Source organism: Onychomys torridus, chromosome 3 (assembly GCF_903995425.1).
Source record: "Onychomys torridus chromosome 3, mOncTor1.1, whole genome shotgun sequence".
Classification (NCBI taxonomy): Eukaryota; Metazoa; Chordata; class Mammalia; order Rodentia; family Cricetidae; genus Onychomys; species Onychomys torridus.
The window spans coordinates 103,450,835-103,477,921 of NC_050445.1; the positions used below are offsets into that span (position 1 = coordinate 103,450,835).

The 27,087-nt window shown below is 48.4% G+C and overlaps 1 protein-coding gene across 1 annotated transcript in view; it reads left to right on the forward strand.

The window, feature by feature from the left end:
* The window catches only part of Irak2 (interleukin 1 receptor associated kinase 2), a 54,361-nt gene that overhangs the window by 14,125 nt on the left and 13,149 nt on the right, over positions 1–27,087 (forward strand). Inside the window, exons 3-9 of the mRNA XM_036182682.1 lie at positions 15,588–15,731; positions 19,432–19,538; positions 22,708–22,908; positions 22,992–23,056; positions 23,597–23,711; positions 24,415–24,524; positions 26,720–26,915. Of these exons, the coding sequence (XP_036038575.1) occupies positions 15,588–15,731; positions 19,432–19,538; positions 22,708–22,908; positions 22,992–23,056; positions 23,597–23,711; positions 24,415–24,524; positions 26,720–26,915 (938 nt within the window). The remainder of the gene's footprint in view (positions 1–15,587; positions 15,732–19,431; positions 19,539–22,707; positions 22,909–22,991; positions 23,057–23,596; positions 23,712–24,414; positions 24,525–26,719; positions 26,916–27,087) is intronic.

Below are 27,087 nucleotides of genomic sequence, written 5' to 3' on the forward strand. Positions count from 1 at the left end.
TCTGCCTCCTGAGTGCTGGGATTAAAGGTGTGCGCCACCACTGCCTGCCCCTGCCTGACACTTCTTAAAGATGGATTTGGAGGAAGCAAGGACCTGGGCTCTCAGCACCAAAACCCCAGCCATCCAGAGCTTCCATAGAGCTGAGGGGAGTCTCAGTAAATACACGCTGCAGTAAACAGTGGCCTTGTGACCATTATGTATGCGCCAAAGGCCAAGTTCAGGTGCACAGGTGCTGGACTTGCATTGTCTTGAAACCAAAGTCTTTGAGGGGATGGGCCTGTGGGTTTCTGTTCCTTCACTTCTCGGCTTTAATTGCCAAGGTCGTTATTTAACTGTGACAAGAATTAGAGTAAATGAGAACAGAGGGCACATTAGCAGAAGCAGCCGGCCCCCCCCCCCCGCCCCCCCCCCCCCCGCACACCTTTTCCCTCTCCTCCCTTCCATTTTTGGTAGTCTCTGTGGCAGACTCCAGGCTCTGTTCACACAGTGTGGAGCTGGGCCGGCATGGTGGCACACGTCTGTTAACCCTATCACTGGACAAAGTGAGGCAGGAGGCTAGCCTGGGCTACATAATGAGACCTTGTCTCAAATAAACAATCCATCAAACTAAACTGGGAGGCAGCTCAGTGGGTGAGCTCTCTTATCTCTTACTGTGTAAACATAGAGACTGAAATTCAGCTGTCTTGTACCCAAGTAAAATCTGGGTGTGGCCACAGGCACCTACAAACTCAGGGCTGGCTGGGTGGAGATAAGCTGATCCCTGGGGCTCAATGGCTCCCCAAAACAGCAGGCTTCAGGATCAGTGAGAGACTTTAAGGCAGTGGTTCTCACCCTGCAGGTCGTGACCCCTCTGGGTGTCAACAATCCATTCACAGGAGTTGCCCAAGACCATGGGAAAACACAGGTATTTATGCTACAGTTTATAACAGTAGCAAAATTACAGTTATGAAGTAGCAACAAAAATAAATTTTATGGTTGGTGGGTCACTGCAGCATGAGGAACTGTGTTAAAGGGTTGCAATGTTAGGGGGTTGAGAACCACTGCTTTAAGAGAATAAGATAGAAAGTGGCACCTGATGTAAGGCTGTCAGGAGTGGGTAAAGTAGTTCCCTCATGTCCTGGTGTCAGGAGATGCCTGGGACACGTGGCTTTGGTTTTTATGTAAGGTAACAAGAAGGGAAGATGGGTGTGCTTGTGTCCTAAGGGCATGACCAGGAAGTTGCATGTGCAACATCCCCTCAAAACCATTGGTCAGAACTGGGTCCCATGATCGACTTGGTTGCAAGGGAGACTGGGAAATGCAGGAGGAGGGTGTAGGTAGCTAGAGCATCTTGTTCCTCTAGAGGAGAAGTACTTCTTCCAGGGACACTTAACATTTCTTTTTTTTTTTCCTTTTCTTTCTTTTGGTTTTTTGACACAGGGTTTCTCTGTGTAGTTTTGGTGCCTGTCCTGGATCTTACTCTGTAGACCAGGCTGGCCTTGAACTCACAAAGATCTGCCTGGCTCTGCCTCCCGAGTGCTGGGATTACAGGCATGCGCCACCACCACCCGGCTGACAGTTAACATTTCTGCCACACACACACATCTTCCCACTTGGCCACTTGGATGTCTTCCAACGTGTGCCCTGTCCTAAAGGGAGATAGTGATATCTACCACTTTCTTTAGATCAGTCCACCATCTGATGCAATCTGTGGTTCTCCCTTATCAGCTTCTAATGACCCAGAGGGTCTCAAACAGAAAGGTTATCTGCACCCCCCCTTCCTGCCAGTACACCCACAATTCTTTGCTGTGATGGAACAGGAAGTCACAGACCATGTAGCTGCTTGCTTATAGCAGTCAGTGATTCCATCAGGACCTCTCCATAGCCTGCTGGTGTGGCTGCGCTGGCCAGCCTATCTGACAGCCCCTGGTTCCTAGTACATCTTTGATTGTCATGTACTGGGGCATCTGTTTCACTGGAACCTTGATTAAGTACCTCAGATGCAGCTTAGTGGTAGAGGGTTTGATTGCATGCATAAGCCTGGGTCTCATGGTGCTTTTGTATAGTGGGGTGGATAGATAGATAGTAATGATCTGAACACACGTACACACAGCCAGGAGCAGCACATGCACTCAGAGAAGCAAGCAGTGGGTGGGGTGGGAGATGGGAGAAATCAGTCTCGTCCAGGAGTCGAGTTGAACTTGACTTTCCAACTGAGGGCTAGCTGAAGGGAGGGCCTGCTTAGTCATTTCTAGGCAGAGGGTATAGCATGTTCACAGAACCTGTGGTGGGCAGGAGACATATTTGAGAGCCTGCCTCAACCTCTCAGATTCTGGGATCACAGGTGTGCCCCACCACACCCTGTAGCAGGAATCTTGTGTGTGTGTGTGTGTGTGTGTGTGTGTGTGTGTGTGTGTGTGTGTGTATTTTCTTTATAAAATCTTTATTGACAGATATTTCACATAGTATACAATTTTCCTGTTTGCACAATTTGATAGACTTTAGTGCAGCATCCTCATAGGCCCATGACACCATCACCACTTCCTATTTTAGAACATCGCTGTCTTCAATTTCTTTCTTTCCTTTTTTTTGAATGCTGAATGCCGTTTATTGAAGGAGGGAGGAAGTCTTAAATACAGGCTTACAGCACAATGGGAGAACCCCGGAGGGCAGAAGTTCGCTTCCAATGTTTTACAATCTTTGTATCAGGAATCTTAAATGGTCTTATTAATAAAACTAACCTGAGCCAGGTATTGGGGTGAATGCTGGAAGATCAGAGAAGCAGAACAAGCCACAGTAACCTCACCTTGCCAGTTCCTCAGCTGATCCTATTTCCTCAGACTGGAAGCCTCTGAGTCCTCATCCAGAATGAATCTCAGCTGAACTGTGTTGCTTAAGCCTTAAAGCTTAACCAGCCAAATGCTTCTAGTTTCTGGTCCTCACGCCTTATATACCTTTCTGTTTTTGCCATCACTCCCTGGGATTAAAGGCGTGAGTCACCATGCTTGGCTGTATCCTTGAACAGATGGATTTCTGCCTCTGGAATGCTAGGATTGAAGGCGTGTGCTACCACTGCCTAGCCTCTATGTTTAATATTGTGGCTGTTCTGGACCCAGAATCAACCAGACATCACCTACCATGTCCCAGCAAGCACCTTTCCTCATGACTTTAGTTGCTCCCATTTTATAGCTGTGGAAACTGAGGCTCAGAAACTTGCCCAAAGTCACTTAACTTGTAAGTAGCCAAGATGCAAACAAAGGCCAGCTTGACCTTAATCTGAATTTGGGTAAGTTGTTAGGTCAAGTCTCAGTTTCCCCTTCAGAGAAATGGGCACCTTCAGGTATGGCACTTGAAAGGTGGAGGAAGGAAAATCAGAAGTTCAAGGCTAGTCTTTGCTACGTTGAGACCCTGTCACAAACCGTCAAACAAGTGTATAAGCACACCCCTGTTTACTTTGCTTTCAAAGCAGGAAGCTTCAAGAGAGGTCACATTTTTTTCAGGCGTCGATGCCTAGTGTGGGGCAGGTGACCTGATTTCCTTCCCTGAACTGATTCTTCGGTCACTGTGGGTTTTGAGAGTGCTGGAAGAGTGACTAGAGGGCAACTTGCGGCACAATTAAACTGGGGCACAGTGGGGTGCGTCTGTCGAACCCTGGCTGTGAACTTTGCTGTGGTCACCAGGCTCCTCTGAGTGTGAGGTTAAACCCTCCTCCGGGGGTGGCCTGAGTCAGTGTCAGCTACGTCAGGCTGCATAACATAAACCCGCCATGAGCTGTAACTCTGGAGAGGAGAGCTCCTGTGTTACTGAAGCTGGGTTGGGAACACGTCGCTTCCAGGGTCACTGTGACACGGGAGGCAATGGAAGAGACTTGCTGGCCTTTTGTTGCTGATCAGCCAGCCCAGCCACTAGGGCCTTCCATCATCTGATGAAACTTATTGAAGTACTGTCTGCCTCAGGACCTTTGTGTGTGCTGTGCCCTGGAGCTCTGGTCTTTCCCAGGCTTCCCTGTGTTCTTCCAGAGGTCAGTCCTCCTCATCACTCAGCTTTTGGGTCTCTGCTCATGGGGTCCTTCCCTCAAGTTTCTTGTCTGCACGTGAGTCCTCCCACTTTGTAAATTGGTTGGACACACACACACACACACACACACACACACACACACACACACCATACTCCTGCAGTTAAACCACAGATCACAAGTGCATAGACCAAGGTCTGGAGATAAGTAGGAAAGGTCGAAGCAAGGGCCTAGTGAGCCGTTTGCTCTTGCGGTGGGTGCCTGCTCCAGGGTCCTTTAGTTTGTGGCTAATCACCTTAGATTGTTTATCAGGAATCCATTCCAGCTACAAGCCAACTTAGAATTAAAAAACAAATACTTAAGTATTGCATTATTGTTTGCCTGGAGTGGGTAAAGGGCAGGATTTCCAGAATGTGTTCACAGACCGAGGACCTTGCTGGCAGTCCCCTCTGTCCAAGTGAGCAGTGCTGAGGTTTGCCACTGTGTTATATGTCCCCAGGTGGCCAGGGGAGGAGGCCCGGGCCTCCCAGGGGTCAGCCAAGGCTTCAGTAAACTGAAGGAAGTGGAGCAGAAACAAAGGACTCCAGAGAAAACAAGTGTTTCCGGTTTCGTTTACTTCAGGGTGACAGAGATTGTAGTTGGCCCTGCGTGTGAGTGTGTGTGGGCTGGTGTGCATGTGTGGGTGTGTGCATGTGTGGGTGCCCATGGGTGCTCACATGTGTGAGGGCCTGAGGTCAGTGACTTCCTCAATCCCTCTGCGCTTGTGTCTCTCACTAAACCTGGAGCTCAGCATTTCAGCTCTACTGGCTGGCCAGGGAGCTTCAGGGATCTGCCTGTCCAGTTTTCCTGTGCTTTCGTTACAGGAATGTGCCCCGCTCCGGGCCTTTCACCCTGGGTTCTGGGGAATCTGAACTCAGGTCCTAAGGCTTGCACAGCAGACACTTTACCAGCTCCTTAGCGCCTTTGTTTCTTTTGGAAGGGTCTCACCATGTGGCTCAGGCCGGCCTGGAACTCATTGTGTACTCCAGGCTGAAACTCCAGGCATTGAGTGTTGGGGTACCAGGCTATAGTTGAACCTGTGTCCCAGACCTGAATTAGATGTCCCCATAGTGGCTATCATTGTTCAGACAGAGCCATCTGGTAACAGTGAAAGTATTAATCAATGGCTCACATATAAGAAAAAATATTTCAGTTTATGTGTGTGCCTGTGGAGGCCAGAGGGGGTGGTTATAATTCCTTCGAGTTGCAGGCATTTGGGAGCCACCTGATGTTGGAGCTAGGATCCAAACTCAGGTCCTCCATTAGAGAAGTAAGTGTTTTTAACCACTGAGCTGGTCCTTCAGCCCCAATGGCTTGCATGTCTTGATATCCCCCCCCACACACACACCTTGGCTCATTTGTGAGCCTGCTTATTAGTGAGCCCACTGTGAGCACTTAGCTGGTGGGAGGTTGGCAGGAGTGTCCGGTCACTGGCTGGCTTGCTGTAAACAATTCTTGCTCATATAGAGAGCAGTACATGGTGACAGTACTCAGCAGAGAGAAGGAAATCACACTCCCCTCATACGCAGGCCTGGCAACCATGAAAGGGCTTGGACAGTGCTCTGCCATTTTGTTGTCCAAGGTTCCATCCTAGTCCACTCTGGGTTGGGCCCAGCTTAAAGAAACTCCCAGACTCCAAGAACCCACATGACATCAGAGCTGTAGATACAGGACACCAACATCCCTTTTCTTCCTGGGGTGGGGGGATTGCCAGGAGAGTGGACTCCAAGCTGCTGCTCCTCCGTATGATGAGGCTGTCAGTGAACCCTCAGGGAGATGAGAATGAGTCCCCGTTTCTCCCATTGTCCACCTCCAGTGCTGTTTGTTCCTGTATCCACTGAGTCACTCCTTACCCACTCTTACTTTCAGTGAGTGTTTAAAATATGCGTATAGAGGCTGTCCAATGTAGCCCGATTGGTAATGTTTGCCTAACATGCACAGAGCCTTGGTTGGTCCTCAGCACCACATAAACTGAGTGTGGTGGTCCACACCTGGAATTCCAGCTCTCAGGAGGTAGAGGCAGGAGAATCAGGAGGTTTTTGTTTGTTTGTCTATTTTTGTTTTGTTTTGAGACAGGTTCTTCTATGTAGCTCTGGCTGTCCTGGAACTCACTCTGTAGACCAAGCTGGCCTAAAACTCACAGGCATATCTGCCTGTTTCTGTCTCCTGAGTGCTGGGATTAGAAGTGTGTGCCACCATGCCCAGCCCAGGATTAGGCACAGTGAGTCCCAGGCCAGTCAGGACTACATGAGACCCTGCCTCAAAAACACAAAACCCAGTTGGGAATAGCTTTATATTTCAAATGCTTTCTCAGAGCCCCTCACTGGAACTCAGAGGTTTTTTGTTGTTTTTTTGTTTTGTTTTGTTTTGTTTTCTAATGTATATAATGTTCTGCCTGCATGTGTGCTTGCAGGCCAGAAGAGGGCACCAAATCTCATCACAGATGGTTGTAAGCCACCATGTGGTTGTTGGGAATTGAACTCAGAACCTTAGGAAGAACAGCCAGTGCTCTTCACCTCTGAGCCATCTCTCTAGCCCTTCAGAGGTTCTTTTATTTAGTCAAGTAATTTATTCTTTTGAAGTAGAGTCTTGTTTTTTTGCCCAAGCTGGACTAGAACTTCTGGGTCTAATGATTGTCCTGCCTCAGCCTCAGAAATAGGTTTTATTTGTTTGTTTGTTTTTTGAGACAGGATTTCTCTGGGTAGCCCTGGCTGTCCTGGAACTTGGTCTGTAGACCAGGTTGGCTTTGAACTCAAAGAGTTCCTCCTTAAGCTGGGCGCCTTTAATCCCAGCACTTGGGAGGCAGAGGCAGGTGGATCTTTGTGAGTTCGAGGCCAGCCTGATCTACAGAGTGAGACCCAGGAAAGGCGCAAATCTACACAGAGAAACTCTGTCTCGAAAAAACCTAAATAAATAAATAAATAAATTTAAAAAAAAAAAAAAAAAAGAGTTCCTTCTGCCTCTGTCTTCTGAGTGCTGGGATTAAAGGTGTGCACTACCACTGCCCGGCTTCTGAAGCTTTTGATGACAGGTGAGCTGTGCTTGGCCCAGAGGTTAAAAAAAAATAATGTTGGGGCTGGAGAGACGGCTCAGTGGTTAAGAGCACTGACAGTTCTTCCAGAGGACCCAGGTTCAATTCCCAGCACCCATATGGCAGCTCACAACTGTCTGTAACTCTAGTTCCAGGGCCTTGGACACCTTCACACAGACATACACACAGGCAAAAACACCAATGCACATAAAATAAAAATAAATTAAAAATAATGTTTCATTTTGACATTCATACATATGCATCAGTATACTTAGCATATATTTGCACATCACCCAGCCCCCTCTGCTGGTTCCTTTACTGTCCCCCAATTGTCCCCCTTTTGCTTTCTCATACATATATATGCATATGTATATGTATGCGTATGAATATATATGTATTTAAATATGGATTCTGCATATGAGAGAGAGCAGCTGCTTTGTCTCCCCGAAAGCCTCTCTTGCTCCCCACTGAGTCCTTCCTTCCCCTTCACAGTCTCCTGTCTATTTTTCTGTCTCTCTATATTTAACTCTAGAGTCTGCTTGAGGCAGAAAGCATGTGATGTTTGTCTTCCTGTGTGGCTCCTAGAGGTTTATTTTGTTTGAGACAGGGTCTGTTAGTTATTCTTCTGTTACTGGGCTCAAACACTGTGACCAAAACAACTTAAAGAAGAAAGAGTTTATCCAGAGGGCTGAGAATCTGTCATGGTGGGGAGGCATGGCATCTGGCAGGCATGGTGGCGGGAGCAGGGAGCTGAGGGAGGGCTCCTGGGCTGAACCACTAACAGAAGCAGAGAGAACAAACTGAAAAGTCTTTAAAGTCTCAAAGCCCACCTTTGGTGACATACTTCCTTTAAGAAGGCCGTACCTCCTAAGCCTCCCCCAAAAGTACCACTAACTGGGACCAAATGTCCCAGATTATGGGAGATAATTCTCACCCAACTGCCACACCAGGGCTCCTGGAGCCCAGGCTGACCTCTCAAACACACTGTGTAGCAAAGACTGGCTGAGAACATTGGAGTCTTGTCTTTGCCTCCTGATTGCTGGGAGTGCGGGCGTGCATTGCATGGTGTGTGGGTGCCCGGGCATGCTTTCAAAGCACTAGGGATTGCTATTACTCCGTGGAGGACACAAGAGCCCTAGAGGATGGAGACCTTGCCCTGGGTACCAGCTGACCGGGGAAGCTGAGCCTGCTTCCCCCAGGTCTACCACGCTCTGCCTTTGGTTTTGTAACTCTGACTCAGTGAGTGTGCCTGAGGCCTTTGAGAATTTAACCCCCAAGGGGAAGAAGAGTAGTGCCCCAAGCACTGGGAGGCTGTCCAGGGGAATTCTGTTATCAGCTTGCTCTGGAGTCAGGTAGAACACTCACCCCTTGCTCTTGACCTCTGGGCCTGTGGTGTTCTATTTTCAACTCTCCAGCATCTGTCTTCCGGGTTGGGTGGTGGCAGTGGTGTGCAGGCTGAGCCAGCTCTCTGGGAACAGAAACAACGGAGGGGCCGCATTTTCTCCCATTTGCTCTACACAGTTGGAAAAAGCAAGCAACTGAGGACAAATCAGGATGGTTAAAGTCTGTCTGTCTGTCTGTCTGTCTTTTTAACATTTTCTTCATTTACTTGTTTTGGTGTTGGGGATGTGGGACCCAGGGACTCATGCTTACTTAACCTCTGAGATGTGTCCCTATCCAGACACTTGAACCTTACACGTGAACCTTATCATTTGCATGTGGAAAGCTTGATTTAACCCAAAGCTTACCCTGCCCGGGGATTTTTCAGGAAGCTGATGAGGCCTGACGTAGGCGAGCCTGACCTGGGACTGTCAGCTGACCTCTGTGGCTGGGCATGGCCCTCCAAGTGTCACTAGGAGCCTGTGTGTGGTCGAGGGGGTGTTAACCCCTCCCAGCCTGTGTCCCAACCCTGTGACACACTGCCAGGTGCACGATGTGGCCTGTCATTGCAGAAAGAACAGGAAAGAGAGAAAAGCTAGACTCTCCCAGGAGTGAGAACAGTAAATGAAGCTTTGTTTGTTTGTTTTTTCGAGACAGGGTTTCCCTTTGAAACAGTCCTGGCTGTCTTGGAACTCACTCTGTAGACCAGGCTGGCCTAGAACTCACAAAGATCCGAATGGCTCTGCCTCCCAAGTGCTGGGATTAAAAAGCGTGCGCCACCACCACTGGGCAGTAAATGAAGCTTTTATGAGCCTCCTGGGTGTAGCTTGCAAAGGTCAGCCATGAACCCCGGGACCCTTGATGTCCACACCAAATATGCCTGCACAGAGAGACATGGATTTGTGCTAACAAAAAAAGTCGTAGGGACTGGGCTGTGACTCAGTGGCTTAGTGCCAGGCCCTGGTGTTCCATTCCCAGCAACAGAGGAAAAAACAAAGTCACCAGGAATAGGACCCAGAGGTTAAGTCAGGATGAAATGACCCCTGACCTCCATGTTATTGATGAAGAAACTGAGGCTCAGCCAGGCTGCAGTCTAGCTGGGGAGATGGTTCAGTGTATAAAAGCACTTCTTTGCAAGCCTGTGGACCTGAGTTCAAATCCCCAGAACCTGTGTAAAAGCCAGAAACTGGTACCAGTGTCTATATTTCCAGTTCTCCCAAGGGAGATGGGAAGAATTCTTAGAGGCCCTTGGGCTAGCTAGTCTGGTATACACAATGGAATAACAACAAAGAGACTCAGTCTCAAACTCTATACACGCTCATGTCCATATTTAGACACACACACACACACACACACACACACACACACACGCACACAAATGCTGCTATATGCACATTGATAAATACAAAATGTAAAAGGACAGATGAATTGTATGTTGGGCCCAAGAGCGATGTGGGGACGGGTGGCCTTTGGGTATCAGTTCCCACTCTTGTGGGCATGGCTTTGGTTCCAAGTCACCATGGAGACAACCTCTGTCCTTCTGCTTCCCATGCTGCTCCTCAGGTGCTGCTGGTGTGCCCTCTGAGGACCGTGGGATCTCCACTCTAGGCTATCTGGGGAGGGAAGAACTATACAAGGAAGACAGCATAGGGTGGAGGCTGGGTAAGGGCTGTGGGGCAGCCTGCCTCCTGGGGATGGGCTTAGTTAGTATCTGATTATGCCTGGTTAGGCAGCTTTGTGGCAAGCATGCTCATGAATTGGCAGTTACCTCAGCAAATGGGTTTTGTTGACATTTTGTTACAAAAGACTGTTCCCCTCCTGGGCTTCAAAGCTAGACTGGTCTACAAGGCACAGACTAGGCTGCTGTGGGAAAGTAGCTGGCTTAGTGACTGAGTTCCAGGTGGCATGACCCACAAATGCTGTTCCTTAATCCCAGAACTTGGGGGTGGAGGCATAAAGATTGAGAGTTCACTCTCAATGTGTGGTTGGTTTGAGGCCAACCAACCTGAGTTACAAGAGACCCTTTCTCAAGGAACAGACAAATAAAAGGAAAAACAAAAACTCTGGTCCAAATAACAATGATAACCAAAACAAAACACATTTTCTAAATGACCAGAACAGGAAAGAACAGTGCCAGGTTCTGGACAGAGTGAAAAAAGAAACCAGTCAGCCTGGAGTGTGGCAATTGGCAAAATGGGCAAGTTTTCGGTATAATGGGACTTTTCTCCCCTGAGCGGTGCTTGACCCAGGGTCCCAAGGTCAGCCCGAGACAGTGGCTTGAGATGAGGATGAGAGGTTATGATGTGCTCCTTCCTAGGCTACCCACTCAGCTTGAGGGGGTCGAAACTCCCTTCTGTCCACCTCTGACTTGGACTTTGTTAATTTTTTATTTTTATTTTTATTTTTTTGAGACAGGTTCTCCCTGTGTAACCTAGAACTGGAACTGGCTATGTAGACCAGGCTGGCCTCAAACTCACAGAGATTCACCTGCCTCTGCTCCCACAGTGCTATCCTTAAAGGCATGTGCCACCATGTCTAGTTAAGTCATGTGTCTTTTAATTTTTTTTTTTTTTTTGCCAGAGTTGAGGATCGAACCCAGGGCCTTGTGCTTGTTAGGCAAGCATTCTACCACTGAGCTAAATCCCCAACCCCAATAATTTTTACACTTATTTATCGTGTATGTGTGTGTACATGTGTGTCTTTGTGCGTGCATGTGTAGCACTAATCTTAACAGGTCTTATTAATATAATCAAACCTGAAGTCAGGTATTGGGGTGAATGCTGGAAGATCAGAGAAGCAGAACAAGCCACAGCTTCCTCACCTCAACAGTTCCTCAGTTTCCTCACACTGGAAGCCTATGAGTCCTCATTCAGATGGATCTCAGCTAAACTGCTGCTCAAAAGCCTAAAAGCTTAACCAGCTCTACTTCCTGGTTTTCACGCCTTATATACCTTTCTGCCATCACTTCCTGGGATTAAAGGTGTGAGTCGCCATGCCTGGCTGTTTCCAGTGTAGCCTTGAACTCTCAGAGATCCAGGCAGATCTCTGCCTCCCAAGTGATAGGATTAAAGGCGTGTGTGTGTGTGTGTGTGTGTGTGTGTGTGTGTGTGTGTGTTCTGGCCTCCATGTCTATCTAATGGCTGTTCTGTCCTCTGACCCCAGATAAGTTTATTAGTATGCACAACATATTGGGGGACACAATATATCACCACTGCATGTTTCATTGTTTCGTGGGATAGAAGGACAGAGGACAACTTGCTGGAGTCTGTCTCACCTTTTGCTGTTGTGGGCCCAGGGATTGAACTCAGGTTTGGTTTGACTGCAGGTGTCTTTATCCTTTGGGCCATCTTGTCAGCCTCAAGTCATATATCTATTGGCCATAAAGGTTTAAAAAATGTTAAGCTGGGTATGGTGGCGCAGGCCTTTAATCCCAGCATTCTCTGGGCAGAGGCAGATAGATCTCTCTGAGTTCCAGGACAGCCAGGGCTGTTACACAGAGAAACCCTGCCTTGAAAAACAAAACAAAAGAAAAAAAATGTTAAAACGTGTTAAAGACGATTCAGAACAGAGTTCAGTGAAAGCTAAGGGCATCTACCCCCCTTTCCCCAACTCAATTTGGGAGCTGAACATTCTATAGGATTTTGTTATTGTTCAAAACACGGTCTCACTATGTGGCCCTGGCTGTCTTGGAACTTGCTATGTAGACAGGTTGGCATTTGTTCACCTGCCTTTGTCTCCTGAGTGCTGGCATTAAAGTGAGCCACTATGCCTGGCAGTTATTTGAGCGGAGGAATTTACACTGTCTCTTTTCTCTTATTCATGTACCCCCTCCCCCTCTCTGCCCAGTCTTACCACCACCCTATGCTTGGGATGAACCGGGGCATCACACACAGAGGCAAACACTACACTGTTGTGCTAGGTCTCCAACCTCCCACTCTTTTTTTTTTTTTTTAAAGACAGGATCTCACTGTGTAGCTCAGGCTAGCTTAGAACTGCTGCCTCTTGACCTAACTTCCTCCATCCTCTGGGAAGTGGTCCAGAGTGATCTCAACTGGGACAGGATGGAACTGATGCTTGCTTCTGCTTTCGAAAGACAAGCTTTTTATTTATTTATTTTACTTTTTGCTTTTTGAGGTAGGGTCTCTCTATGTAGTCCTGGAACTTGCTGTTTCGAGCAGGCTGGCCTCACAGAGATTCTCCTGCTTCTGCCTCCTGAGTGCTGTAATTAAAGGCATGTGCCATCATGCCAGGCCTAAGACATTTATATTTAAAAGAGGAATGTGGGCCAGTGAACTGTGTGTAATGTGGGTAAGGGTGCTTGTTGCCACCTAGTGACTTAAGTTTGGTCCCTGGAACCATTATAGTGGAAGGATTCCCAATTCCCAAAAGTTGTCCTCTGACCTCCACACACATGCACACATGGCCAAATAAGTAAATATAATTAAAAAATATTAATAGAGGAATGTGTCATGTACAATTACAGGAAACTTAGGGCAAAGTCACTGTGATTCCCATTCAGCCTTTGTTGTCCCAAATTCCTAGAACTTCCCAGTGACCTCATTGCACAATTGTTCCTAATTGTGCAGGTACCTCCCTTCTCTGATGGAACTCGGACTGGAGTGGGGTCACAGACAGTGGTGGTTTTGAGTATTAGGGATTGAGTCCAGGGCCTCACACCTTCTAGGCAAGCACTCACCCAAAGAGTTATCTCTCTAGATTGCTTCCCCTCTCTTATTTAAAACAATCTCCCTAAATTGCTCAGACTGGATTTGAATTCTGAATCTCTGAATCTGCCCTCCCAAGTGCTGGGAATAGAGTGGGAGCCAACATGCATGGCTTATAGAGATGATTAAAGTTTGTGGGATAGCACTGGGGTATAGCTCAGTGACAGAGGGCTTGCCCAGCATATTTGAGGTCTTGGCTTCCATCCTTAGCCCCACCAATAGATATTTTAAAAAGTGAATGCGGGGTTGGGGATTTAGCTCAGTGGTAGAGTGCTTGCCTAGCAAGGCCCTGGGTTCGATCCTCAGCTCTAAAAAAAAAAAAAGTGAATGCATGCATGCAGGTAGTTCTGTTAACTGCCAGAGACTCTGTGGCAGTTAATATGTCTGCCAGCATTTGTGAAAGCGTAGTGCCAGATGAATTTAGATGTTACCTGTTGTGATACCAAAGCACTAAAATAGGCCAGGCATGGTGCAATCGTCTTTAATGCCAGGGCTGGGAAAACAAAAGATCTCTATGAGTTCTAGGCCAGCCAGGGCTACATAATGATGGCTTGTCCCAAAATAAACAAGAACAAATCTTGGGAGCTGGAAAGATGGCTCAGTAGAAGAGAGTGTGAGGACCAGAATTAAGGTTACGAGCACTCACATCAGGTGGCTCACAAGTGTGTGTAACTCGAGCTACAGAGATCCACATCTCTGGCCTCTGAGGGCACTTGCTCGCTCTCTCTCTCTCTCTCTCTCTCTCTCTCTCTCTCTCTCTCTCTCTCTCTCTCTCTCTCTCACACACACACACACACACACACACACACACACACACACACACACACACACACACACACACACACACACACACACGGCGACAGCTGCCCAGTTATTTGATTTGGTAGCATCAGGCTGAGCTAAAGTGCTCTACCACCTCTGAGTTAAGTCCACAGCCCTTACGGTTTTATCTGAGGGAGTGATATTGAGGAATCCAGACTAAGGAATTTAGACATTATTCAGGTCCTGAGTGCTTCCCTTTATACAATGGGATGTGATGGGGCTGGAGTGACCTACAGTTCAGTCTTGCTGCCCCATGACAAAGGAAGGGAACCTGTGCTGGAGCGGTGCAGGCCAGAAGGGTAAACCCGGGCTCTAGTGGAGCAGAGGAGAAAGCTGCTTGACACACCCACTCTGAGAATCTGAATGTGAGCTGGCACGTGCCTGCGAGACCTCCCAACGTCTTTAGAGTTTCCCAAACTCGGGCTAAGTAGAAGGCGGGCAGGTGACTTCTGCAGCCAGCCCTATAAGCCTGGGCTGTGTGAGCCTCAGCAGATCCCCGAAGCTGTTTAGAGATGAGCTGTTCAGTTGTGTGTGTGCTGGGTGGGGCTGGTCCAGGGGTTCTCTAGATACAGCTGCTGTGTAGGATCGTACATAGGGAGTGGGAAGTGAGACTGAAGGACAGTCAGGACTCTGGTACCTGTGGCTCCTGGACCTCAGGGTCTTGTGAGTTAGCACGTGCTAGGCATGTGCTCTCCCACTGAGTCACACCCAGCTTCTAGATGGATGCCTTCGACTTGTTTACACATTCGGTAAACTGTACAGCCCTTTCCAAAGCCTTTTCGCACCTGGGCTTGCATTCTCTGCTCACAGCAGCCCTGGGAAGGAGGCAAGCAGGCATTATCTTCTTGGTCTCTATTTGTTTTTAATTATTTATTCTTAAAGAAGTATTTATTTGTATTTTATATGTATGAGTATTTTGCCTGCCTATATGTATGTATACCACCTGTATGCATGGTGCCTGTAGAGGCCAGAAGAGGATGTTGGTGAAATACAGCTACAGACATTTTTGAACCATCATGTGGGTGCTGAGAATCAAACTTGAGTCTTCTGGAAGATTCCCAGTGCTTTTAACCACTGAGCCATCTCTCCAGTCCCTATTTATTTTATATATATGAGTGTTTACCTGCATGTATGTGCACCATGTGCATGTCTCGTGCTCATAGGGGTCAGAAAAGGATGTTGGATCCCCTGGAACTGGAGTTACAGAGAGTTTGTGAGCTGTTGTGGGGGATGCTGAGAACAGAACCCAGATCCCCTGTAAGAGCAGCAGTGTTTTTACCTGCTGAACCATCTCTCTAGTCCCAATGGTCTCCATCCTATAGGAGGCTCACAGATGGAAAGTAACTTGTCTGAAGTTACATAACTAGCCCAGTCAGAAGCTAGGTGTGTGTGTGTGTGTGTGTGTGTGTGTGTGTGTGTGTGTGTGCGCGCGTGCGCGCGCACGCGCGCCATGGCACAGAGACAACCTCATGAGGCATAGTGAGAATTTGTGCTGGTGGCAGGACTGGCTGGACCCCAAGTCCCCAACTTCCAGCCCTGCCTCTCCATAGCTTCCCTGGCCATGGAAAGTAACAATGTCTTCTGTGCGTTGTTCCAGGGAAGCCTGTTCCTGAGAGCATGTCTCCTCTTCCAGCCTTCCCAGAGGCAGTGAAGCCAGGGCCTGTGGCTACTTCTGGAAGAAACCTCAAGGATGAACAGGAAAAGGGCCAGCTTGTGAAGCCAGGCTCCTTTCTGGACCCAGGTGCCCTCCCTTCTCTTCCCCCTCCTCTTCTGAGTTTTAGGTTTATTTGTTTTTATTTTATATGTATGGTGTTTCACCTGAGCGTATGTATATGGACAACTTGTGTGCAGTGCCCATGGAGGCCAGGGGAGGGGGGTCAGATTCCCTGGAACTGGCGTTAGGGATGGTTGTGTGCCACTGTGTGGGTTCTGGGAATCAAACGCAGGTCCTCTGCAAGAGCAGCCTATGCTCTTAATTGTCGAGTCATCTTTTCAGCCCCACAGGTATTCTTAAGTTATTTCTTTCTTTTGGTGTGTGTGTGTGTGCGCGTGTGTGTGTTTGTATGTGTATGTGTGTATGTATATGTGTGTGTGTGTGTGTGTGCATCAAAACACATTGTACAGTGAGTTAGAAAGGGGAAACATCCAGGTGTGGTGGTATATGCCTGTAATCCCAGCTATTTGAGAGTCTGGGGGAGGAGGATCGTGAGTTCAATCCTGTTCTGGGCTAGATAGCTGGGTGTGTAGCACATACCTATAATCCAGCTTTACTCGGGAGGCTGAGGGTAGGGAGCCCTATGTCCCATAGCAAAGCATCTGCTTGGCATGCACAGGGCCTGGCTTCAATCCTCAGCACCAACAAATCCCCAATTCCTAAACGTGTTAAGTAAATAAATACCATTTTTTGGAGGGGGAGGGGAGAGCTAAGGATGGAACCCTGGGCTGTAGGCATGCAAGCTTTACCACTGAGCTACACTCCTGCCTCTGACCCTTATCATTTTCTTTCTTTCTTTTTTTTTTTTTTTCTTTTCTGGAGCTGAGGATAGAACCCAGGGCCTTGCGCTTGCTAGGCAAGCGCTCTACCACTAAGCTAAATCCCCAACCCCCCCTTATAATTTTCATCAGAAGAAAAAGTAAGGATTTGTTCAAGGTGACATAAGTCCTGGGATCTGAGCATTCCTGTCTCTCATACTGCATACACTGCTGTCCCAGAGCCTTGCAGAGCACATTATATGTGCATCCAGCTTCTTGTGCCCAGGCTAGAGCTAAGGGATAGACTGCTAGATGACAGGAGGTCAGCCATTGATGACTTCTCCAGGGCTCTCTTCTCCTCTCCTGTAGCCTGTGGCCTGCAGGCTCAAGATCCCAGACCTATGGAATGCAGCTCACTGAGGGGCCTGAAGCCAGCCAACCCTGTGTGGAGAAGCCACTCTTGGGTACTTGGGCATGAGGCTGACCCCCCTGTGCTTGAATTCCCACTCAGACTCCTCCATCCTCAGTTCCTCCATCTGTAACACTCGGGAGGCAGGGGCGGGCAGATCTCCTAGTTCAAGGCCAGCTTGGTCTACAGAGTGAGGACAGCCAGGGATACACAGAGAAACCCTGTCTCAAAAACCAAAACAAAGAAACAAAGAAACAATGAATTCTGTAGCTTAAGGACCTAGAGGAAGATCTAGTGTGGTCTAGGTCACACGGGTGGGGAAGTAGGGGGCAGACCATGAGCACAAGGACCTAGTGCTCTCTACAGTTCTTATATCCAGTTCCAGGCCAGGGCTGCATAGTGAGATCCTGTCTCAAAAAGGGAGAGGGAGAGGGAGACAGAGAGACAGAGACACACAGAGAGAGACAGAGAGAGAGAGAGAGAGAGAGAGAGAGAGAGAGAGACAGAGACAGAGACAGAGACAGAGAGAGACAGAGAGAGAGAGAGAGAGCGCACACAGACATGAGAGGGGAAGGGGACACGGACCACACTGGACGGGACTGGACAGTTAACTTTAGGCCAAGGAGTCTGGACTATATCCTGTGACTGAAGATGTTGAAGGAAGGGAAAAAACGTGCTGACCCGTGAACTCCAATTAACAGATCCTTAGAGCCATGCCATACTGTCCTTTCTTTGCCAAAGGGAGAAAGCCAGTCAGAGGGGAGGTAGGGGAAGACAGGAGAGGTCAGAGATGGCCCTCTGTACCTTCACCATCAGCCTTTGTATGGCTCACTTTCCTGAGTGACCCTGGGGAGCAGGTGTGCCTGGGTCACTGGGCCTGTCCCTGCGGTCCCTCCCACAGAGAAGGAAGTTACTCTTCTGTTTTTGTGGCTGGAAACAGGAGAAGTCATTCTTTCCATGTATCACTGATGCCTGCCAGCCCTGGGAAAGCCCCAGATTCCAGGCGCGTGTACTGCCCAGGGAAGCTAGTGTTTGAGGAAGTTTTTATTTTAGAAGAAAAGTTCACACACTCAGGGTTGTATTTTGGGAGGCTTTTATGTAGCGATGAATGGACCCTACAGTGTGTCCCTGTCCTTCCATGAACCTGTGAAGCAATTCAGCTGATGGATAGTGATTCAACGAGGTTGGGGATTTAGCTCAGTGGTAGAGCACTTGCCTAGCAAGCACAAGACCCTGGGTTCGGTCCTCAGCTCCAGGGGAAAAAAAAAAGAAAGTGACTCACTAGACCCTCTATAAGTCAGCTGTGGTGACAGTGTGTGTGGTGTTTGTGGTGCAGTGTGTGTGGTGTGTGTGGGGGGAGGCAGATATAATTTGTGTGTGTGTGTGTGTGTGTGTGTGTGTGGTGTGTGTGTGGTGTGTGTGTGGGGGATATAGTTTGTGTTCGTGTGTGTCTATGTGTATGGTGTATGTTGTGTGTGTGGTATAGTGTGGATTGTATGTAGGATGTGGGGGTGGTGGTGTGGTTTGTGTGTGTGGTGTGTATGAGTATGGTGTATGTTGTGTGTGTGTGTGTTGTGGTATGGTATGTAGTGTGTGTAATTTCTTATCAAGGATTTGCAATATCAAGCACGCCTTTAATCCTAGTGCTCTGGAGGCAGAGACAGGTGGATCTCTGTGAGTTTGAGGCCAGCCTGATCTATAGCTAGGTCCGAGGCTACTTCATCTGCTGTGTTGCTGTGTCTGGGGAAACCTTAGACAATTCTTTTAAAACACTGAAAAGTAAGAAATCCCTGAGGGGCAGTGGTAACTCATACCTTTAATCCCAGCACTCAGGGGGCCAGAGCCAGCCTAGTCCACAGAGTGAGATTCAGAACAGCCAGGACTACACAGAGGAAAAAGAGAGAAATCCCAAATGCATAAAACTAGAGTGCTCATGCTGCTATTGGCCAACTTCAGTGATAATCAGACTTCTGATCACCAAGGGGCCCCCCGAGGGGCTGGTTCAGGACCCCTGTGGGCACCACAGTCTATGGATACGCATCCCCTTCTGTAAAGTAGCACATTTGCACGAGTCAACCTGGGTTACTGGTGCCCACAGAATGGAGGAGTATTTGCTAACTAACTGTGCCTAGTATTTACTAAGTGATGCTGGGCCTTGCCCTCTTCTCCCTCAGTACCCTAAGCTCCCCAGTCCTTTAGCCCGGGTGGAGAGTTCCTTGTCTCCCAGCCTGTGCCACCCCTGCTGCTCCTGGCCTTACTTCCCCCAGGGCCTCCCTGTGGTGATGCCACAGTGGAGGCTTCTCTGTGTCCTCAGCCATTCATTGCCAGGCACTGGGACAGCACAGGAGTGTCCCCAGCTGCTGGCTTCCCTGTCTCCTCCCGTCATTAGAGATGGTAAATTGCACCTGTTGTAAGATGTCACCAGGCTTAAAATAACTGACACCCAAGGAGCCTGTCGGTTGGCACATGGTGTCAGGAGGTGACAGCACCGATTGAGAGAGAAGGTTGCTTTAGGATGAGTCCCAGGCAGAGTGCTGACCCTGTCTGTCATCCTTTCCAGGGACCACCGTGGCTGGAGCCCAGCAGCAAGCCTCCCACCAGCTTCCATGCAAGGAGGATGCCCCTTGTTCTTTGAAAACTGACCAACCTGACATTCCCCAATCTAAGGTAGACCTACCCTTGGCTTCTATCCCAGCTGTGTCCTGGCTTCTGGTTCTCTCAGAAACAGTTTCTTCATTCCCTGAGACTAGTGTGGGGGTAGGGAGGACAAGGGAGATGCAGCATCTCTGCAAGCTTCTGAGACTAAGTATAGTCTTCAGTAAGATGAGGGGTCTGTGAGGCACTGAGCCGGGGTGGGGTAGGGTGGGGTGTTTGTTTCTTTGGGATGTAATTCAGGGCCTAATGAAGCACCCTTATACCAAGTCCCAGCGTAAGCCAGGATTCATGTTTGCCACATTGGGGATTTGAACTCAGGGCCCTCTGCATTCAACCATTGAACTATAACCACAGCCCGTTTTTGTTTTGTTTTGAGATGGGCTCTTACTAAGGTTTACAGACAGGCCTCGAACTTGTGATCTCCCTGTCTCAGCCTCTGGAGGAGCAGCCTGGAGGACAGGCCTGCACTGCCAAGCACCATAGGACCTTTGTTTACAATGGCCCTTTGTAAGCAGGAGCTGGGCTGGTACCGCCTGCAAGTGCAGTTACCGGAACTGGTTTACAACCAGCCTTTCCCACTTTCTTGTCAGAGTTGAGCAACAGTCAGAGTGATCCTGCACTTCGACTGGGGTTCCAGAATGTGCTACGACTTTGTTCCTGTGGGCACTTTCACACTTATTTGTTAATGCTCCCAGATAGCCTTGTGACCATGTTGGTAGTAAGATGCTTATAATTCACACTGGGCTAAAAATGAAAGCTTTGGGCCTGAGTGTAGCTCGGTGTTATAGCCCTGGCTTCCACCCCAGCCAAGGGAAAAACCAAAAAGGAAACAGTTTTTTACTCTTTCTGAGACAGGGTTCCACGTAGCTCAGGCTGGCTTCAAACTCACCGTGTAGATGAGGATAACCTTGAACTTTGGATCCTACTGCCTCCACCTCCCAAGTTATTGGATAACAGGCATGTGCTACCACCCCTAGCTTATGTGTGCTAAGGATGGAACTCAGGGCTTGTGAATGTGGAAGCACTCTGCCAACTGAGCTGCATCCTCAGCCAGTAGTTATCTATGAGACAAGGTCTCCCTGTGCAGCTCAGTCTGGATTTGAATTTGAGACACCCTACTTTAGTGTTCCAAATGCTGTGATCATGGACATGTACTACCATGCCCAGATTTTTCTTCTGATCGGAAAAGATCATTAAAGCCAGGCATGGTTACCTTTACCTTTAATACCAGTACTTAGGAGACAGGCAGCTGGATCTCTGTGAGTTTGAGACTAGCCTAGTCGACATAGTGAGTTCCAGGCCAACCAGGGCTACATAGTGAATCCCTGTTTAAAAAAAAAAAAAATGCTGGGTGGTGGTGGTGCACTAATCCCAGCAATCGGGAGGCAGAGGCAGGTGGATCTCTGTGAGTTTGAGGAGGGACTGGTCTACAGAGCAAATGCCAGGACTGTTTTGGATTTTTTTTTTGTTTTTTTTTTTGTTTTTTGAGACAGGGTTTCTCTGTGTAGTTCTGTGCCTTTCCTGGAACTCCCTTTGGAGACCAGGCTGGCCTCAAACTCACAAAGATCCACCTGCCTCTGCCTCCCGAGTGCTGGGATTAAAGATGTGCGCCACCAATGCCCGGCCTGCCAGGACTGTTATATAAAGAAACCTTGCCTCGGGGGAAAAAAAAATTAAAGGGAAAAAATTAAAAGTTTTTGAGCTCTTGAGAAGTTATGAGTTTGGGCTTGGTCCCTGGGGGAGAAAGTGGTGGTTCCTGGGGTTGGTTAATGACTGTCTTCCGTGATTTAGCTAATCATTTTCAGAGATGGTTGAATCATTGAGGACCTTCTATCCCAGCACTTGGAGGAAAGGCAGGCAGGTCTCTAAACGTTTGAGGCCAGCCTGTTCTACATAGTGTGTTCCAGGCCAAGCAGGGCTACATGGTGAAACTTTGTCTCAAAAAAAAGAAAAAAAAAAAGAAAGAAAGAAAAAGTTTCTGTTAATATTTGTTTTTTTTTCTTTTTCTTTTTGCACATCATCTTTAACATTTTATTCTACATTTGTTTATTTTGTATGTAGGTATGTATATGTATGTGTAAGGGCATATACATGCCATGGCACACATGTGGAGTTAGAGGACAACTTTCAGGACTTAATCACTTATGTTCTGGGGATTGAAATCAGGTCACCAGGCTTCTCAAGAGCTTTTCCCTAGTGAGCCATCTTGCTGGCCCTGTTCTCATTTTTTGATAGATAAATCCTAGTGTATCTAACTAGCAGGAGACACATTCATCTTTAATAGCCTCCAATTCCCAAGAACTATTGATAAGGATATATATAACTTCAAAAATATGCATTTCTGTGCACCTGTGTTTGAAAAGGGGAGTTACAGAAGCCAGACTTCTGTTTCTGGTCTTCCATATGCACCAGGCTTAGATTCTCTAGCTCTGCTTAGAGAATTGTGTGGTTATTTGAACATTCACATTGCTTGCCAGAACTCTGGAGGCAGGAGGTAGCCGGTGTAAGGGCAGGCCTATGGTGGCTTTGTTACCACTTGTAAGGAGATGAAAGCCCCTTGGTATTCCAGGGTTCCCTCTGGGGAGCAAGGAAGGCCAGCTCCCATGGTCATCACTGTAGTTGTTTTTCTTTTTGTTGTTTGTTTGTTTGTGTTTTGTTTTTTTTTTTTAACCTTTTGGGGCCCAGTACCCAGCTCCCAAATAAATACACAAATGCTTATTCTTACTTACAAATGTCCGGCATTAGCTTGGCTTGTTTCCAGCCAACTTTTCTTACCTAACTTAAATTATCCTGTTTCTCTTCTATGTTTTCCTTCTGGGCTTTTTACCTCTCTTTATGCTATATATCTTTCTTTCCTTCTTACTCTGGCTGGCTGGGTGGCTGGGTGGCTGTCTCCTGGCATCCTCCTCTCCTCTCCTTTCCTCACTCCTCTCTCTTCTCTTTATGAGCCTAGATTTCTCCTCCTATTTATTCTCTCTGCCTGCCAGCCCTGCCTCTCCTTTCTTCTGCCTTGCTATTGGCTGTTCAGCTCTTTATTAGACCAATCAGGTATTTTAGGCAAACAAAGTAATGCAGCTTTACAGAGTTAAACAAATGCAACATAAAAGAATGCAACACATCTTTGCACCATTAAACTAATATTCCACAGCATGTGAACCCACTCTTCTCTCTCAATCCCCAGTACCGCAGCACTTCCACATCTGTCCCCAAGCAGGAAAAGCTTCTGAGTTTGCCTGGAGACAGGCTTTTCTGGAGTGAGGCAGATGTCGTCCAAGCAACTGAAGACTTTGACCAAAGCCACCGAATCAGCGAGGGGACCTTTGCCGATATCTACCAAGGGCAAAGGCATGGTGTGACCTTTGCTTTCAAGAAGCTCAGGGAGGTGAGCTGAGGGTGTCTGTAGGGAGGGTGGGGGTCTGGGGCTAAAGCTGGGTGGATCTTCAGGGGTTGTATCTTTTCCCACAGATGGCTGGCTCCACTCCAGGGTCCATGGACAGATTCTTGCAGGCAGAGATGCAGCTTTGCCTCAGGTAAGTTTCCAGTGCAGAGCCCCTGGCCTGATAATGATAGCAGGCAGTACAGTGCATCCAGGGTGCCAGGCAAGTGGTTAGCACTGCCATTATAGGGCTGGGCTGTGACCGTGAGGATGTGGAAAGCTGTGTGTAACAGTGTGTGGCACTTCATGAGGCAAGAAGTTTCTGGGAGGCAGAAGAGAAGTGTCCTTGGCCCAGATAGACATGTGGATAGTTCACATGTGGAGCGTGAGATGTGGCTGGGGTCACGAGGAAAGCCAAGAGGAGAAAGCGGACTCAGACAGCGAGAGTCCTCAAGTGAAACCAACCTGAGTGTGGTGTGGTGTGGCGGCCTGTAGCATGTTCTTCATCCTTCAGCCTGTTCCCAGAAGTGGGGTGGGGACAGTGCCAGGCTGCATAGCAGGGAAGTGGGGTGAGGCTATCAGGGATCAGAGCCTGTGGCACCTGGGAGGTGGCTGGTGGCCTGGGGTGGGAAGGGAGGGTCTGCCTTTGGCTCTTGCTGTCTGTTGCCTGACTGTCCCCTGGTGCTGGGTTCAGATGCTGCCACTCCAATGTCCTACCTCTGCTGGGCTTCTGCACTGGAAGACAGTTCCACAGCCTCATCTACCCCTACATGGCAAATGGCTCTCTACAGGACAGACTCCAGGTTAAGGTAAACAACTGGGTCATGGGTTGTGGTAGAAAATGGGGCAGAAGGCTCCTGCCTAGGGGTCGTAAGGATTTAGAAGAATATGAACTTTCTTGAAAGCTTATCAAATTCTCAACAGAGACATCAATGTATCCTTTATTTCATTTTTATTTATGGTGATTTTTTTTTTTTTTTTTTTTGAGACAGGGTCACCAGTAGCCAGGCTAGCCTCAAACTTGCTATATTGCAACACATTACCTTGAACTCCTGCTAGTACTAGGATTACAGGCATATGCTTCTATGCCTGGCTTATGTAGTGCTGGGGAATCAAACCCAGGCCTTGGGGATGGTAGCAGATGGTCTATAACTGAACTTCATCCCCAACCATGTTCCTCCTCTTCTTCCTCCCCCTTTCGGTGCCGAGATCAAATCTCGGACATTGCACATACAGGGCAAGTGTTCCACTGCTGAGCCTCTCCAACCCTACATTTCCATTCCATACCGGAGGAAGTGGAGGCTCGGAGGCCTCATGTGTCTTTCCCAAAGTCATACAGCTCACACGTGTCTGCATATGGATTTGCAAGCAGATCTGTCTGAGACAAACCCCATCATTTCAAGCCAGTGCATCACATTGTCCAAGCCCTGTGACCAAGGATGGATTCAAAAGCTATAAAGACTTTAAGAACGCTGCAGGAGTAACCCTTTCCATTCCTTCTCTTTCTCTTAGGGTGGCTCAGACCTGCTGCCCTGGCCCCAGCGCGCCAGCATCTGCTCAGGGCTGCTTCTAGCTGTTGAATACCTACATAGCCTGGACATCATCCATGGCAATGTCAAGAGGTGAGAGGGCCTGCCCTGAGTCCTGGCTTTAAGAATGAGGCCAGTCTCTGTTCTTGCTTCCTATCTCTCCTCTCCCCTCCCCTCCTCTCCTCTCCTCTCCTCTCCCCTCCTCTCCTCTCCTCTCCTCTCCTCTCCTCTCCTCTCCTCTCCTCTCCTCTCCTCTCCTCCTCCCACCCCCCTCCTCTGCCTCCCTGCCCTTGGGGGACCTTAGTTCTCTCCATAGGCCCAGCTCACAGTCCAGTATTTCTGAGGTGTGCTCTCTGTTCACACCTGGCATGCAAAGCTGTCACTACGTCCTTGGTCTTTCTGAGCCAGTTTCCCTGCAGGCCACAGCATTCTAAACGTTTGACCGTCTGTTCAGGAGCCAGTCTACACTCCAACTGGGATCTTTGCTCAGCCTCAGGATTTGAACTCCCTGTTTAAGTTTTTCTCAGTACCCGCCTTGACTGTGTCTGTTAGCAATGGATCTTATCAGCGAGGCCTCTTGTCCCCAGCATCTTAGTGTTGGATGTCCAAGAACAAGTGGTGTGGGAGAGATTCCAGGTGAGGCCAAAACGTTTAGCAGAAGCAGCCCCTGTGACCATAGGCCTTGTGGTTCCCTGGGGTTCCTCCCACGTAGCGCATGCCAACTCAGAGGCGCTTTCTTCTTTCCTGAGTTTCATTTGATGGCACCAGTTAACCTGTGCTGAGAAGGGAGCGAGAGCTGGCCACTGAGCCACTGCCCAGCTCAGTGGGCCTGCTGACTTCTGGCTTTTGTTTTCTTTGTGTGTATGTGGACTGGAGGGTTGCACTCAGTATTGAATGTGCCAGGCGTGATCTGCCACCAAGCTGCATCCTGACTCAGTTTCAATTTCTTGCTTTCCTCCCACACAACTCCTCACCCCTAGGAGGTTCCCTGGCTCCCAGTTCCTCATCTACTTTCCACCCTTCTTTGATCATGGGAGCCATCTCCCCATGTTGCAAGGCATCGTGGTTTGTCATGATTTCTTAGTCTTACAGTGAGCACCTATGTTTACTTGGGTGATCCCAATAGTGATATTGAAGTTGCAGGCTACTATGAAAAGAATTTTTTTGTTGGTTGTTGTTGTTTTTTGTTTGTTTGTTTGTTTTGAGACAGGGTTTCTTTGTAGCTTTGGAGCCTGTAGCCCAGGCTGGCCTTGAACTCACAGACATCCCCTGCCTCTGCCTCCTGAGTGCTGGGATTTAAGGCATGTGCCACCACTGCCCAGCTAAAAGGAATTTTTAAACATCTTTTTGGTTTATTGAGACAGCGTCTTGCTGCGGAGCAGAACTGGCCTGACACTCACTGTGTAGCCCAGGCTGGCCTGGCACTCACTGTGTAGCCCAGGCTGGCCTGGCACTCACTGTGTAGCCTAGGCTGGCCTTGAACTTGTAGCAGCCCTCCTATCTCAGTTCCCTGAGCACAGGGTTCAGAGGTAAACTACCACTGTGCTTGGTCTCGTACCTTCTTTTTCAAATACTGTTTGGTGGGCCAGTGAGATGGCTCAGCGGGTAAAGATGCTTGCTGCCAAGCCCAGTGGCCTGAATTTGATCCCTTGACCCTACATGATGGAAGGAGAGAGCCAACTCCTGCACGTTGTCCCTCTGAGTTCCCCTTGGAAGACAGAGTGCGTGCTTTCTCCCGCCAAGTAAATGTAATAAAGCCCTGCTAAGGTTAGTTCTGTACATGAAGCTGACCTTTTTGTGCCCACTCCCTGAGGAACCCTTTCTCTGAGTTAACTCCCTCCAACTAGGGCTGGGTCTAAGGATATTTTCACTTCTCTTTTTGAAGTTTCAAAAATGTGCCCTTTTCCCTACAACCTGGGCAAAACTGAGCTGTAAAGGATGCCGGTGTTTGGATTTGCACTGGCGAGGCCTGAGCTTGTAGTGGGAAGAGTCTGGGCCAGCATGAGCAATGGGCTTGACCTGCTCTGCTGGCCAGAGCTGATGTCTTTTGGGGGGTGGGAGTCTCATTCTTGGGGCAATTTTCAACTCCATTCCCATTTAGTGGAGTGAGGGGGAGGCCCTGCCCATTTATTGCTGGCTGTTTTATGTTGAGGATCTTCTGTGATTTCCCCCACGACTGTACACATTTTCAGGGCTGATATTGCCCACTGATAAATTGTTTGGTCAAAGTGTCTCTGTGGCAACCTCTTCCCAGAATTCAAAGGTTTTCTTCACTTGCTTTCCCACAGTGCCAACGTTTTGCTGGACCAGCATCTTAGCCCTAAGCTGGCTCATCCAGTGGCTCATCCCTGTCCTGCCGATAAAAAGACCAAATATACTGTAATGAAGACCCACCTGTTCCAGGCCTCATCTGCATATCTGCCTGAAAACTTCATCAGGGTCGGGCAGCTGACTAAGCAAGTGGACGTCTTCAGCTGTGGAATTGTAAGAGTCTCCTCTGCATGGGGCTTGCTGGGAGCAGTATAGCCAAGGCAGCCAGACTGTGGCCTATAGGTCACATCTGAGACAAAGCCTATTGTGGCATCTTTTTTAATCTTTTATTTTATTTGTTCTTAGTTTATGGGTGTGCAGATGTGTATGGGGTGCGGTGAGGTGT